The following is a 15,945-nucleotide window of genomic DNA, read 5'->3' on the forward strand; positions in this document are numbered from 1 at the left end:
TAAATCCACCGTGGTCATGAATTGACCTTCCTGGATGGAAGGACGAATTGTTCGAATGGTTTCCATTTTGAACGATGGAACCTTGAGAAACTTGTTTAGGATCTTGAGATCTAAGATTGGTCTGAATGTTCCCTCTTTTTTGGGAACTACGAACAGATTGGAGTAGAACCCCATCCCTTGTTCTCCTAATGGAACAGGATGAATCACTCCCATTTTTAACAGGTCTTCTACACAATGTAAGAATGCCTGTCTTTTTATGTGGTCTGAAGACAATTGAGACCTGTGGAACCTCCCCCTTGGGGGAAGCCCCTTGAATTCCAGAAGATAACCTTGGGAGACTATTTCTAGTGCCCAAGGATCCAGAACATCTCTTGCCCAAGCCTGAGCGAAGAGAGAGAGTCTGCCCCCCACCAGATCCGGTCCCGGATCGGGGGCCAACATCTCATGCTGTCTTGGTAGCAGTGGCAGGTTTCTTGGCCTGCTTTCCTTTGTTCCAGCCTTGCATTGGCCTCCAGGCTGGCTTGGCTTGAGAAGTATTACCCTCTTGCTTAGAGGACGTAGCACTTGGGGCTGGTCCGTTTCTGCGAAAGGGACGAAAATTAGGTTTATTTTTGGACTTGAAAGACCTATCCTGAGGAAGGGCGTGGCCCTTGCCCCCAGTGATATCAGAAATAATCTCTTTCAAGTCAGGGCCAAACAGCGTTTTCCCCTTGAAAGGAATGTTAAGCAATTTGTTCTTGGAAGACGCATCCGCTGACCAAGATTTTAGCCAAAGCTCTCTGCGCGCCACAATAGCAAAACCAGAATTTTTCGCCGCTAACCTAGCCATTTGCAAAGTGGCGTCTAGGGTGAAAGAATTAGCCAATTTGAGAGCATGAATTCTGTCCATAATCTCCTCATAAGAAGAATTATTATTGAGCGCCTTTTCTAGTTCATCGAACCAGAAACACGCTGCTGTAGTGACAGGAACAATGCATGAAATTGGTTGTAGAAGGTAACCTTGCTGAACAAACATCTTTTTAAGCAAACCCTCTAATTTTTTATCCATAGGATCTTTGAAAGCACAACTATCTTCTATGGGTATAGTGGTGCGTTTGTTTAGAGTAGAAACCGCCCCCTCGACCTTGGGGACTGTCTGCCATAAGTCCTTTCTGGGGTCGACCATAGGAAACAATTTCTTAAATATGGGGGGAGGGACCAAAGGTATACCGGGCCTTTCCCATTCTTTATTTACAATGTCCGCCACCCGCTTGGGTATAGGAAAAGCTTCGGGGGGCCCCGGGACCTCTAAGAACTTGTCCATTTTACATAATTTCTCTGGAATGACCAAATTCTCACAATCATCCAGAGTAGATAACACCTCCTTAAGCAGAGCGCGGAGATGTTCCAATTTAAATTTAAATGTAATCACATCAGGTTCTGCTTGTTGAGAAATTTTCCCTGAATCTGAAATTTCTCCCTCAGACAAAACCTCCCTGGCCCCCTCAGACTGGTGTAGGGGCACTTCAGAACCAATATCATCAGCGTCCTCATGCTCTTCAGTATTTTCTAAAACAGAGCAGTCGCGCTTTCGCTGATAAGTGGGCATTTTGGCTAAAATGTTTTTGATAGAATTATCCATTACAGCCGTTAATTGTTGCATAGTAAGGAGTATTGGCGCACTAGATGTACTAGGGGCCTCCTGTGTGGGCAAGACTGGTGTAGACGAAGGAGGGGATGATGCAGTACCATGCTTACTCCCTTCACTTGAGGAATCATCTTGGGCATCATTTTCTCTAAATTTTGTGTCACATAAATCACATCTATTTAAATGAGAAGGAACCTTGGCTTCCCCACATTCAGAACACAGTCTATCTGGTAGTTCAGACATGTTAAACAGGCATAAACTTGATAACAAAGTACAAAAAACGTTTTAAAATAAACCGTTACTTTCACTTTAAATTTTAAACTGAACACACTTTATTACTGCAATTGTGAAAAAGTATGAAAGAATTGTTCAAAATTCACCAAAATTTCACCACAGTGTCTTAAAGCCTTAAAGGTATTGCACACCAAATTTGGAAGCTTTAACCCTTAAAATAACGGAACCGGAGCCGTTTTTATATTTAACCCCTTTACAGTCCCTGGTATCTGCTTTGCTGAGACCCAACCAAGCCCAAAGGGGAATACGATACCAAATGACGCCTTCAGAAAGTCTTTTCTATGTATCAGAGCTCCTCACACATGCATCTGCATGTCATGCTTCCCAAAAACAAGTGCGCAATAGAGGCGCGAAAATGAGACTCTGCCTATGATTAGGGAAAGCCCCTAGAGAATAATGTGTCCAATACAGTGCCTGCCGGTTATTTTACATAATTTCCAAGATTAAAATAATTCCTCAAGGCTATGGAGTATAAAATATGCTTATATATAAATCGATTTAGCCCAGAAAATGTCTACAGTCTTAAAAGCCCTTGTGAAGCCCTTTTTTTTCTTTCTGTAATAAAAATGGCTTACCGGATCCCATAGGGAAAATGACAGCTTCCAGCATTACATCGTCTTGTTAGAATGTGTCATACCTCAAGCAGCAAAAGTCTGCTCACTGTTCCCCCAACTGAAGTTAATTCCTCTCAACAGTCCTGTGTGGAAACAGCCATCGATTTTAGTAACGGTTGCTAAAATCATTTTCCTCTTACAAACAGAAATCTTCATCTCTTTTCTGTTTCAGAGTAAATAGTACATACCAGCACTATTTTAAAATAACAAACTCTTGATTGAATAATAAAAACTACAGTTAAACACTAAAAAACTCTAAGCCATCTCCGTGGAGATGTTGCCTGTACAACGGCAAAGAGAATGACTGGGGAAGGCGGAGCCTAGGAGGGATCATGTGACCAGCTTTGCTGGGCTCTTTGCCATTTCCTGTTGGGGAGGAGAATATCCCACAAGTAAGGATGACGCCGTGGACCGGACACACCTATGTTGGAGAAAACAACATATAAAGCAAAATTATCTATTTCCTTAAATGACAGTTTCAGGAATGGGAAAAATGCAAAAGCATAGGCCTCTTGATAGAGAAGAAAGCAGGAGGCAAACATGAATGGGGTATTGAAATAATGAAAAAAATTTGGCGCCAAGTATGACGCACAACGTAACAAACTTTTTTGGCGCCGGAAATGACACACTTGCGTCACTAATGACGGCGTCGTATGAAAGGTCTCAACGTCACGTATGACGCCGGAAATGACGAAGTTGCGTCAAAAAACGTAATTTCCTGCACCAAAAAAAGTTGGCGCCAAAAATGACGCAACAAAGTCTAACATTTGACACACCCGCGGGCCTAATACCCCCAAATGCAAAAGTAGTCAAAATTGAAAAAGACTAAACCCCAGGTAAGAAACAAATTTCTTAAAGTGTTTATATTCCCAAATATGAAACTGACAGTCTGCAGAAGGAAATACATAAACCTGACTCATGGCAAATATAAGTACAATACATATATTTAGAACTTTATATAATTTGCATAAAGTGCCAAACCATAGCTGAGAGTGTCTTAAGTAATAAAAACATACTTACCAAAAGACACCCATCCACATATAGCAGATAGCCAAACCAGTACTAAAACAGTTCTTTAGTAGAGGTAATGGTAAATTTGAGAGTATATCGTCGATCTGAAAAGGGAGGTAGGAGATGAATCTCTACGACCGATAACAGAGAACCCATAAAAAAGACCCCCGTTAGGGAAATCATCGTATTCAATAGGTGATACTCCCTTCACGTCCCTCTGACATTCGCTGTACTCTGAGAGGAATCGGGCTTCAACAATGCTGAGAAGCGCATATCAACGTAGAAATCTTAGCACAAACTTATTTCACCACCTCCATAGGAGGTAAAGTTTGTAAAACTGAATTGTGGGTGTGGTGAGGGGTGTATTTATAGGCATTTTGAGGTTTGGGAAACTTTGCCCCTCCTGGTAGGATTGTATATCCCATATGTCTCTAGCTCATGGACTCTTGCCAATTACATGAAAGAAATATATATTTTTGTATGCATTTCCCAAAAATGAAACTGACAGTCTGTAAGAAGGAAATATACTGAAAACCTGAATCATGGCAAATATAAGTATAAAACATATATTTAGAACTTTACATATAAAGTGCCAAACCATAGCTGAGAGTGTCATAAATAAAATGAAACATACTTACCAAAAGACACTCATCTACATAAAGTAGATAGCCAAACCAGTACTGAAACGAGAATCAGTAGAGGTAATGGTATATAAGAGTATATCGTCGATCTGAAAAGGGAAGTAGGAGAAGAATCTCTACGACCGATAACAGAGAACCTAAGAAATAGATCTCCGATAGGATGACCATTGTATTCAAAAGGTAATACTCCCTTCACATCTCTCTGTCATTCACTGCACTCTGAGAGGAACCGGGCTTCAGCATGCTGAAAAGCGCATATCAACGTAGAAATCTAGCACAAACTTACTTCACCACCTCCATAGGAGGCAAAGTTTGTAAAACTGAATTGTGGGTGTGATGGGGGGTGTATTTATAGGCATTTTGAGGTTTTGGAAACTTTGCCCCTTCTGGTAGGAATGTATATCCCATACATCACTAGCTCATGGACTGTTGCCAATTACATGAAAGAAATAAGTACAATACATATATTAATACATAAAGTGCCAAACCAAAGCTGAGAGTGTCTTAAGTAAATGAAAACACATACTTACCAAAGACACCCATCCACATATAGCAGATAGCCAAACCAGTACTGAAACGGTTATCAGTAGAGGTAATGGAATATGAGAGTATATCGTCGATCTGAAAAGGGAGGTAGGAGATGAATCTCTACGACCGATAACAGAGAACCTATGAAATAGATCACCGTGAGGAAAACCATTGCATTCAATAGGTGATACTCCCTTCACATCCCTCTGACATTCACTGTACTCTGAGAGGAAAAAGGCTTCAAAAATGCTGTGAAGCGCATATCAACATAGAAATCTTAGCACAAACTTACTTCACCACCTCCATAGGAGGAAAAGTTTGTAAAACTGAATTGTGGGTGTGGTGAGGGGTGTATTTATAGGCATTTTGAGGTTTGGGAAACTTTGTCCCTCCTGGTAGGATTGTATATCCCATACGTCACTAGCTCATGGACTCTTGCCAATTACATGAAAGAAATGTCTATGAATAAAAAAATAAAAAAAAACAATCTTTAAAATGTATAGGGCTTTTTCTAGTATATTTAATCATGTTTATGTACATTGATCCTAGTAATAGCAAACCTTTCATTTATGTACACAAAAAAGTTTCTTTAAAAACTAACCTGGGTCTGAAGGTTCATCCTGCTTTGGCCATCCAGACTGTAAACCTGTGGTTCTTCCTCTCTTTGAATTTTTTGAATAGTAATTTTGTACATCTGCAGGTAATGTTTTTCTTACAGCCCAACTTGATGTAGACGACCACCCAGATCGGGCAGCAGGTGAACCAAATTGATCCTGCTCAAACTTAGGCTTGTAATTTCTTGGCTCTGGGAACCTTGATTGCTCATACCCTGAATTCCCTGAAAAAGATGATCTATTATTCCAACGACTTTCATTCTGGTCTCCATGATTAAATGCACCATGAAAACCACCACGGCCACGAAAACCACCACCTCTTGGTGAATGCCAGTCCAAGTTAGCATTTTTATTCCAAGAGTCCCTGGAATTATATTGGTTATCTTCCCAGTGAGAACCTCTATAAGATTGTCTAGGTCTATCCTGACCTCGGCCTCTATGCTTAACAGATTTCTGTTCGACTACCCAGTCTGGGTAATCATTTTTATTTTTATCTTCATAATGCTGTTCAAATTTATCTTTATTTATATCCTGCCAATCATTTCTGAAATACTCTCTTGGTCTGTCTTGTTTGTTACGTTTGTATCTTTCATTCCCTCTTGATCCCTTAAAGTTATCTGGTGGCCATCTTTCCTTCCAGGGAGGAGAAAAGCAAACCTTCTCATTCCTTTCAGGAGCAATACACCTGTTTCTTATCTTGGAACGATTTTCAGATCTAGAACGAGATCTGGTTCTAGATCTAGAGTGAGATTGTTTCCTGGTTCTATGGTCTCTGCTTCTTCCTTTCCACTGTCCACCTTTCTCGCGTTCATCTCTCTCTCTGCTGCGGGATCTAGATTTAGATGTAGGTTTAGCAGGTGAGCGGGATCTAGATTTAGATGTAGGTTTAGCAGGGGAGCGGGATCTAGATTTAGATGTAGGTTTAGCAGGGGAGCGGGATCTAGATTTACATGTAGGTTTAGCAGGGGAGCGGGATCTCTGCCTTTCTTTGACTTCACTTTTACTACGTGACCACTGAGTGGAAGGAGAATGAAATCTAGACTTTCTAGTTCTAGAATCACTCTTTATTTTATCATTATTTATTTGCTTTGGCTCTGTATTTGGGGAGTTCAATTCTTCCGTTGTACAAATTGCTACTTCTGAATTAAGGTTCAATCTTTCCTTTTGCGTTACTTCTAAATCAAGTTTAAAATTTTCCTTTACTTCTGAAGGATGATCAATTTCAGAATCATTTTGATCACTAAGAGAGTCACACTGCATTGCTACAGAATCATAGTCATCATCACCCAAAACTGTTGGTTGCTCACAGTTTATTATAGAAGCATTTCCATTTTCGTTATTGTCTGGTAATGTTATTTTACACTCATCTAAAACAGCAGGTGGCTTTAGAGAGCTTTCAAAACTTTCGATTGAAGTAGAATTTTCTTTTGTTTCTATGATTTCTGAAATATTTTCACAAGCGTCAAGGACATTTTCTGTTATATCTGTTTGGGCAAACTCTGTATCTTCATCACTTTTATTTACAGACTTTTCAGAAGATGTATTCTCCTCACTGTCCTCTAGTATACATGTTGCAGTGGCACTTTCTTCAAAACATTCTATTTGTTCGGTTTCTTTAACAGAACCAGCTAAGTTATTTATCTGTATATCCAGATTAGATTTTTGCTCCAATATAAATGTATCCATAGGAACAACCACATTTAACTCTGTTGAAATATTTGTTTTAGAAGAATCTTCAGAAGAACCAGGTTCTAAAATGCACTTCTCTCTTGAATCATCATGATCTTTATTTGAACACACAACTTCAGATTGCTCAACTCTATTCAGGGTGAAAGAAATTAAAGAGCCTTCACTGTGGTTGTCAACATTTTCTGAGGGGGTAGGTGACAACAGCTCTGCATTCTCTAAAACTGAGACATCCGTGTTATCTTCTGAATGCTGCTCTTTCAGTGAGATGGAAGATTCTAGAACTTCATGCTTGCTATCTTGCAAGTTTTCTTCAAGAGAATCTAGCACACACAGGCCTTTGGGCTCCTGATGCTCAGAATCAGAAGAAAGTACAGAATCCTCCACTTCAATTTCTTGTTGCATCATCGGAGAATGGAAAGACTGAGATGACTCATTTTCTGAGCTGTGGTTATTTTTAGAAAATGGAGAACCTGGAGTTTCTATTCCTTCTAAATCCTGCTTTTCAGAGGTAGAAGCACATTCCTGTTCTTGCTCTGTTTGCATTTCAGTATCCGATAAGTCTTGCAACTGCGCTGTTTCTGACTCCAAATGAATTTCAGATGCAGGAGAAGCTGGTAATAAATCCTGTTTAAACATCTCATTTTTTAATACAGGAGAGGCAGGTTTGCCAAAACCACAATTCTGCTCACTTTGTAAAGACGGATAATGCGGCAAGTCAACATCCGATTGTTTAAGGGAGGACAGTGAAGCAAGTTGCTCCTTAGACATATTCTCAATAGAAGGAGAAGATGGGGACTGACCACACTCTTCCTTGCTAGCACAAGTTGCTTCAGTATCAGACTTAACTATATCCATTTCTGATTGAATTTCTTCAGATAACTGCTTTTCCTCAGATTCTTGTTCTGTTTCATTTGCAGAGTTGGCCTCACTTTCACTAGATACCTCTTCTGTTTGTGCAGAGGATCTAAGACGCCTTCTAACTTGAGATCCCTTTTTAGTTGGCCTTTTCCTTTGTTTTGGGGTCTGCTTTAAACAGTTTTCAGATGAAGAAACATTTGTAGACGAGCTGTTGCATCCAGAAGTATCACGATCAGAATTACTGGATTTTGGTGAGCCTTGAGACTCACCCATATCTTCAGATTTGCTATTTCTCGTGGATCGCCTTCTAGTGCTTGAATATACAGGCTTTTTTTTTGTTCCTCTTCTATTCGATGAGCCAGATGTGGTCTGCTTCTTTTCTGTGCCTTCCTGAACAGCAGACAGAACGCACATTCTCTTTGAGAAACCTATATAAACATGAGGAAGAAAAATAAATACAATTAATCTGTCAGTGTAAACTTCAAGCATTTATTTAGCAGAAAACATTTCTTCAAAAAAGATATTTGTAACAGGAAAAAAAAAATGCTTACCTGATAAATTTCTCTCTTTATAAATATGGCGAGTCCACGGCAGCATCTTAATTACTGTTGGGAATATCACTCCTGGCCAGCAGGAGGCAGCAAAGAGCACCACAGCAAAGCTGTTAAGTATCACTTCCCTTCCCACAACCCCCAGTCAGTTGACCGAAGGTAAATGGAAAAAAGAAGCAACACACGGTGTAGAGATGCCTGAGGCTTTAGAAAAAAAGAACCTGTCTTATAAAAAGGGCAGGGCCGTGGACTCACCATATCCGGTAAAAAAGTAAATGTATGCTTACCTGATAAATTAATTTATTTTACGATATGACGAGTCACGAGAGCACCACAGCAGAGCTGTATATATAGCCCCTCCCTTCCCCTCCACCCTCAGTCATTCGGCCGAAGGTATAGGAAGAGAAAAGGAAAGGCTAAAAGGTGCAGAGGTGACTGAAGTTTACAAAATAGAAAGAAAACTGTCTTAAAAAGAACACGGAAGAGTCCACGGAATTCATTCTTACTTGTGGGATACCAATACCAAAGCAAAAGGACACGGATGAAAGGGAGGGACAAGACAGGAACCTAAACAGAAGGCACCACTGCTTGAAGAACCTTTATCCCAAAAATAGCCTCAGAAGAAGCAAAAGTATCAAATTTGTAATATTTGTAAAAAGTGTGAAGGGACGACCAAGTCGCAGCCTTACAAATCTGTTTAACAGATGCATAGTTTTTAAAAGTCCATGTGGAAGCCACAGCCCTAGTAGAATGAGCCGTAATTCTTTGAGGAGGCTGCTGTCCAGCAGTCTCATATGCCAGGCGGATGATACTTCTCAGCCAAAAAGAAAGAGAGGTAGCCGTAGCTTTCTGACCCCTACGCTTTCCAGAATAAACAATAAATAATGAAGATGATTGACGGAAATCCTTAGTTGCCTGTAAGTAAAACTTTAAGGCACGAACCACATCCAAGTTATGTAACAGACGCTCCTTCTTAGAAGAAGGATTAGGACACAAGGAAGGAACAACAATTTCCTGATTAATATTCTTATTTGAAACAACCTTAGGAAGAAAACCAGGTTTGGTACGCAAAACCACCTTAACAGAATGAAATATGAGATAAGGCGAATCACACTAATGCTGAAAGCTCAGAAACTCTTTGAGCAGAAGAAATAGCAACTAAAAACAGAACTTTCCAAGATCACAATTTGATATCCATGGAATGCATGGGTTCAAACGGAACCCCTTGAAGAACTTGAAGAACTAAATTCAAACTCCAGGAAGGAGTAATGGGTCTAAATACAGGCTTAATTCTAGATAGAGCCTGACAAAAAGACTGAACATCTGGCACATCTGCCAAACGTTTGTGAAATAGAATTGACAAAGCAGAAATTTGTCTCTTTAATGAACTTGCTGATAACCCTTTCTCCAATCCTTCTTGGAGAAAAGACAGAATCATAGGAATCCTAACTTTACTCCATGAGTAACCCTTGGATTCACACCAATAAAGATATTTACACCATATCTTATGATAGACTTTTCTAGTGACAGGCTTTCTAGCCTGTATCAAAGTATTGATGACCGAATCAGAGAATCCTCGCTTCGATAAAATCAAGCGTTCAATCTCCACGCAGTCAGCTGCAGATAAATTAGATTTGGATGTTGGAAAGGACCTTGAATGAGAAGGTCCTGTCTCAAAGGAAGTTTCCACAGTGGCAGAGAGGACATTTCCACTAGATCCGCAAACCAAGTCCTGCGTGGCTATGCAGGCGCTATCAGGATCACTGAAGCCCTCTCCTGTTTGATTCGAGCAATCACGCGTGGAAGGAGAGGAAACGGTGGAAACACATAAGCTAGGCTGAACAACCAAGGAACTGCCAAGGCATCTATCAGTTCGGCCTGAGGATCCCATGACCTGGATCCGTATCTTGGAAGCTTGGCATTCTGTCGAGATGCCATCAGATCAAATTCCGGTCTGCCCCATCGGAGAATCAATGAGGCAAATACCTCCGGGTGAAGCTCCCACTCCCCCGGATGAAAAGTCTAAACTTCCAGTCCAATTGGAAATGGAGAACTCTAGCTCTGAGGTCAAAGAACCTCTGGAAACCCAGATTAAGCCTTAATAGGATCTGCTTCTGGAACAGGACAACGAGGACTGCATACAAACCCTCAGATGCCCCACCCAAAATAAGAAAAAGAGAACAAGCCTGACGTCTAGGAATGAAAGGCCTCCTCTACCATGTCTTAGCCCTGCATGGGGCAAAGCCTCAAAAAAATATTGAAAACTCATAGTTGTTCCTCTCCACGTGAATCTTTAGACAAAGGGGAAAGATTTATTCGATCTTAAGAGAAACCAGAGCATAACCAACTCCTTATTCTAGTGTGCGCAACTCAACACCCAACCAGGTCAGCCAGTTACACTGGCACCACATGGATGATATAGACCTTAAGGAACAGAAACCAGCGCCCGAACAGGACCAGCCTGCTACATAAGGCACTCCAGAACTGACCCAGGCCACAGAAACATTGAAACCTCAGTTTGGATCGACAAAGAATGCTTATAACAATGTACTAACACTTTAACATGCAACTTCCATGGAATTGCCCAAGCGACCACAAAATCGCTAGTATCAAATTCCAGAGAAGAAATGCTTCCCAACAGGAAAGCTATAACAGACATGAGCTTTATAAAAGGAAAAAAAAAAATACATCCTAACCGGATCAAAGAAAAAGAGGGCAGCACCCGCAGGTGAACGCCCAGGAAAAATGGGCACACTAACAGGACCAGCCAGAGACCCCATTCTCCCGAAGTTCAGAACTGGAATAAGATACCCCAAATAAAAAGGTAGATTGGAGATGACAAGGAGATTACTTCATTCCCCACATCTAACACAGTTTTCCGTCCGAAATAGAAGACCGAGGACCCCTCAACTCATCAGGACTGGGATCCTCCAGCACTGCCAGAACATGCCGCAGCAGGACACGAAGGTGCCCCAGCCTATAACGAAAAGCAAAACTTACCTCTGCCGGGGCAACTGATGACACCGAGGGTAGGTCCCCTGAAGCCTCAGAGGAAACCGCTTCCCCAGAGGCAGATCTGACCCAGACGATCCCTCGCCCGACGAGCCCTGGTTAACAGAACACAGACAGAATGTCATCAACCTCTCCCTATCTGGAAGATGTAAATTCACCAACGCCATAGATGGTCATGCTGAACCGTGCCATAACCTCTGGAGGAAACAAGCCGCCTTCTGAAGAAGGGATAATGCCATTAGGGACACCTGCTTGCGTAGTCAAAAAAGGTTCTAGGGCACTCGCCTCACGGGATATGGGGTCCCCAGGGGGCGGATGGCTCAGTGGACTTTAAGTTCCCTATTGCGGGAGACAAAAGCACTCTAAAGCGGCAAGCGGAACATAACTGATGGGCATGGATTACCCGGGCCATTTCATATTCTTCGCAATAAGTAGAATCTGAATCCGAGACATCCGTCTCCAAAAAAATCAGAATCCTCCATAACTTGGATAGAAAAAATAAAAACGTCAGCTTACACCTCCAATGGCTGGGGCACTCACCACCTCCTATGACCGAGAAAACCAGCGAAACAGACTCTCTCTGTCGCCACATGGTCAGGAATACGGAAATGGAGATTAGAAACGTGACCACGTCTATCCACAAGGGCCGCGCAGCCTGACAAAAAAGGCTGTTATGTTCTGATATAGCTAAGAAGCCCAAGCATCACTACACATTAGCAGACAGAATCACAAACATGATTAAAGTCCCCGTCCCCCCACGTTCAATAATCCCTCTCAGGAGATATTAACCATCAATTCCATAAGATAAAGGAGCCCCACTGACACCCTGACTTCTTCGTTTACATTACATTCAAACATCGAAGTAAAATGAAACGATCTTACCGGAATCTAGGCCGTGGAACAGGAACATGGCCCTTCAAGTGTGACAGATAGTAGCCTCGCTTCTGACATTGACTTGAGTGAACAAAGCAGGCAGCGAAAAACAGAATTTATGTTTACCTGATAAATTACTTTCTCCAACGGTGTGTCCGGTCCACGGCGTCATCCTTACTTGTGGGATATTCTCTTCCCCAACAGGAAATGGCAAAGAGCCCAGCAAAGCTGGTCACATGATCCCTCCTAGGCTCCGCCTACCCCAGTCATTCGACCGACGTTAAGGAGGAATATTTGCATAGGAGAAACCATATGGTACCGTGGTGACTGTAGTTAAAGAAAATAAAATATCAGACCTGATTAAAAAAACCAGGGCGGGCCGTGGACCGGACACACCGTTGGAGAAAGTAATTTATCAGGTAAACATAAATTCTGTTTTCTCCAACATAGGTGTGTCCGGTCCACGGCGTCATCCTTACTTGTGGGAACCAATACCAAAGCTTTAGGACACGGATGAAGGGAGGGAGCAAATCAGGTCACCTAAATGGAAGGCACCACGGCTTGCAAAACCTTTCTCCCAAAAATAGCCTCAGAAGAAGCAAAAGTATCAAACTTGTAAAATTTGGTAAAAGTGTGCAGTGAAGACCAAGTCGCTGCCCTACATATCTGATCAACAGAAGCCTCGTTCTTGAAGGCCCATGTGGAAGCCACAGCCCTAGTGGAATGAGCTGTGATTCTTTCGGGAGGCTGCCGTCCTGCAGTCTCGTAAGCCAATCTGATGATGCTTTTAATCCAAAAGGAGAGAGAGGTAGAAGTTGCTTTTTGACCTCTCCTTTTACCGGAGTAAACAACAAACAAGGAAGATGTTTGTCTAAAATCCTTTGTAGCATCTAAATAGAATTTTAGAGCGCGAACAACATCCAAATTGTGCAACAAACGTTCCTTCTTTGAAACTGGTTTCGGACACAGAGAAGGTACGATAATCTCCTGGTTAATGTTTTTGTTAGAAACAACTTTTGGAAGAAAACCAGGTTTAGTACGTAAAACCACCTTATCTGCATGGAACACCAGATAAGGAGGAGAACACTGCAGAGCAGATAATTCTGAAACTCTTCTAGCAGAAGAAATTGCAACTAAAAACAAAACTTTCCAAGATAATAACTTAATATCAACGGAATGTAAGGGTTCAAACGGAACCCCCTGAAGAACTGAAAGAACTAAATTGAGACTCCAAGGAGGAGTCAAAGGTTTGTAAACAGGCTTAATTCTAACCAGAGCCTGAACAAAAGCTTGAACATCTGGCACAGCTGCCAGCTTTTTGTGAAGTAACACAGACAAGGCAGAAATCTGTCCCTTCAGGGAACTTGCAGATAATCCTTTTTCTAATCCGTCTTGAAGGAAGGATAAAATCTTAGGAATCTTAACCTTGTCCCAAGGGAATCCTTTAGATTCACACCAACAGATATATTTTTTCCAAATCTTGTGGTAAATCTTTCTAGTTACAGGCTTTCTGGCCTGAACAAGAGTATCAATAACAGAATCTGAGAATCCTCGCTTCGATAGAATCAAGCGTTCAATCTCCAAGCAGTCAGCTGGAGTGAAACCAGATTCGGATGTTCGAACGGACCCTGAACAAGAAGGTCTCGTCTCAAAGGTAGCTTCCAAGGTGGAGCAGATGACATATTCACCAGATCTGCATACCAAGTCCTGCGTGGCCACGCAGGAGCTATCAAGATCACCGACGCCCTCTCCTGATTGATCCTGGCTACCAGCCTGGGGATGAGAGGAAACGGCGGGAACACATAAGCTAGTTTGAAGGTCCAAGGTGCTACTAGTGCATCCACTAGAGCCGCCTTGGGATCCCTGGATCTGGACCCGTAGCAAGGAACTTTGCAGTTCTGACGAGAGGCCATTAGATCCATGTCTGGAATGCCCCACCGCTGGGTGACTTGGGCAAAGATTTCCGGATGGAGTTCCCACTCCCCCGGATGCAATGTCTGACGACTCAGAAAATCCGCTTCCCAATTTTCCACTCCTGGGATGTGGATAGCAGACAGGTGGCAGGAGTGAGACTCCGCCCATAGAATGATTTTGGTCACTTCTTCCATCGCTAGGGAACTCCTTGTTCCCCCCTGATGGTTGATGTACGCAACAGTCGTCATGTTGTCTGATTGAAACCGTATGAACTTGGTCCTCGCTAGCTGAGGCCAAGCCTTGAGAGCATTGAATATCGCTCTCAGCTCCAGAATATTTATCGGTAGAAGAGATTCTTCCCGAGACCAAAGACCCTGAGCTTTCAGGGATCCCCAGACCGCGCCCCAGCCCATCAGACTGGCGTCGGTCGTGACAATGACCCACTCTGGTCTGCGGAACGTCATCCCTTGTGACAGATTGTCCAGGGACAGCCACCAACGGAGTGAGTCTCTGGTCCTCTGATTTACTTGTATCTTCGGAGACAAGTCTGTATAGTCCCCATTCCACTGACCGAGCATGCACAGTTGTAATGGTCTTAGATGAATGCGCGCAAAAGGAACTATGTCCATTGCCGCTACCATCAACCCGATCACTTCCATGCACTGAGCTATGGAAGGAAGAGGAACGGAATGAAGTGTCCGACAAGAGTCTAGAAGTTTTGTTTTTCTGGCCTCTGTTAGAAAGATCCTCATTTCTAAGGAGTCTATAATTGTTCCCAAGAAGGGAACCCTTGTTGACGGGGATAGAGAACTCTTTTCCACGTTCACTTTCCAGCCGTGAGATCTGAGAAAGGCCAGGACGATGTCCGTGTGAGCCTTTGCTTGAGGAAGGGACGACGCTTGAATCAGAATGTCGTCCAGGTAAGGTACTACTGCAATGCCCCTTGGTCTTAGCACCGCTAGAAGGGACCCTAGTACCTTTGTGAAAATCCTTGGAGCAGTGGCTAATCCGAAAGGAAGCGCCACGAACTGGTAATGTTTGTCCAGGAATGCGAACCTTAGGAACCGATGATGTTCCTTGTGGATAGGAATATGTAGATACGCATCCTTTAAATCCACCGTGGTCATGAATTGACCTTCCTGGATGGAAGGAAGAATAGTTCGAATGGTTTCCATCTTGAACGATGGAACCTTGAGAAACTTGTTTAAGATCTTGAGATCTAAGATTGGTCTGAACGTTCCCTCTTTTTTGGGAACTATGAACAGATTGGAGTAGAACCCCATCCCTTGTTCTCTTAGTGGAACAGGATGAATCACTCCCATTTTTAACAGGTCTTCTACACAATGTAAGAACGCCTGTCCTTTTATGTGGTCTGAAGACAACTGAGACCTGTGGAACCTCCCCCTTGGGGGAAGTCCCTTGAATTCCAGAAGATAACCCTGGGAGACTATTTCTAGCGCCCAAGGATCCAGAACATCTCTTGCCCAAGCCTGAGCGAAGAGAGAGAGTCTGCCCCCCACCAGATCCGGTCCCGGATCGGGGGCCAATATTTCATGCTGTCTTGGTAGCAGTGGCAGGTTTCTTGGCCTGCTTTCCCTTGTTCCAGCCTTGCATTGGTCTCCAAGCTGGCTTGGCTTGAGAAGTATTACCCTCTTGCTTAGAGGACGTAGCACTTTGGGCTGGTCCGTTTTTACGAAAGGGACGAAAATTAGGTCTATT

At 42.6% G+C, this 15,945-nt stretch overlaps 1 protein-coding gene and 1 non-coding gene across 2 annotated transcripts in view; both read right to left on the reverse strand.

Moving 5' to 3' along the window:
* SCAF11 (SR-related CTD associated factor 11) overlaps nt 1-15,945 on the reverse strand; it is a 519,944-nt gene that overhangs the window by 235,659 nt on the left and 268,340 nt on the right. Inside the window, exon 11 of the mRNA XM_053719207.1 lies at nt 5,317-8,304. Coding sequence (XP_053575182.1) covers nt 5,317-8,304 — 2,988 coding nt within the window. The remainder of the gene's footprint in view (nt 1-5,316; nt 8,305-15,945) is intronic.
* LOC128665317 (U5 spliceosomal RNA) lies at nt 10,653-10,768 on the reverse strand. The gene has a single exon (XR_008403080.1). It is a non-coding gene; the product is annotated as a U5 spliceosomal RNA (small nuclear RNA).

This window comes from Bombina bombina, chromosome 6 (genome assembly GCF_027579735.1).
Source record: "Bombina bombina isolate aBomBom1 chromosome 6, aBomBom1.pri, whole genome shotgun sequence".
Taxonomy (NCBI): domain Eukaryota; kingdom Metazoa; phylum Chordata; class Amphibia; order Anura; family Bombinatoridae; genus Bombina; species Bombina bombina.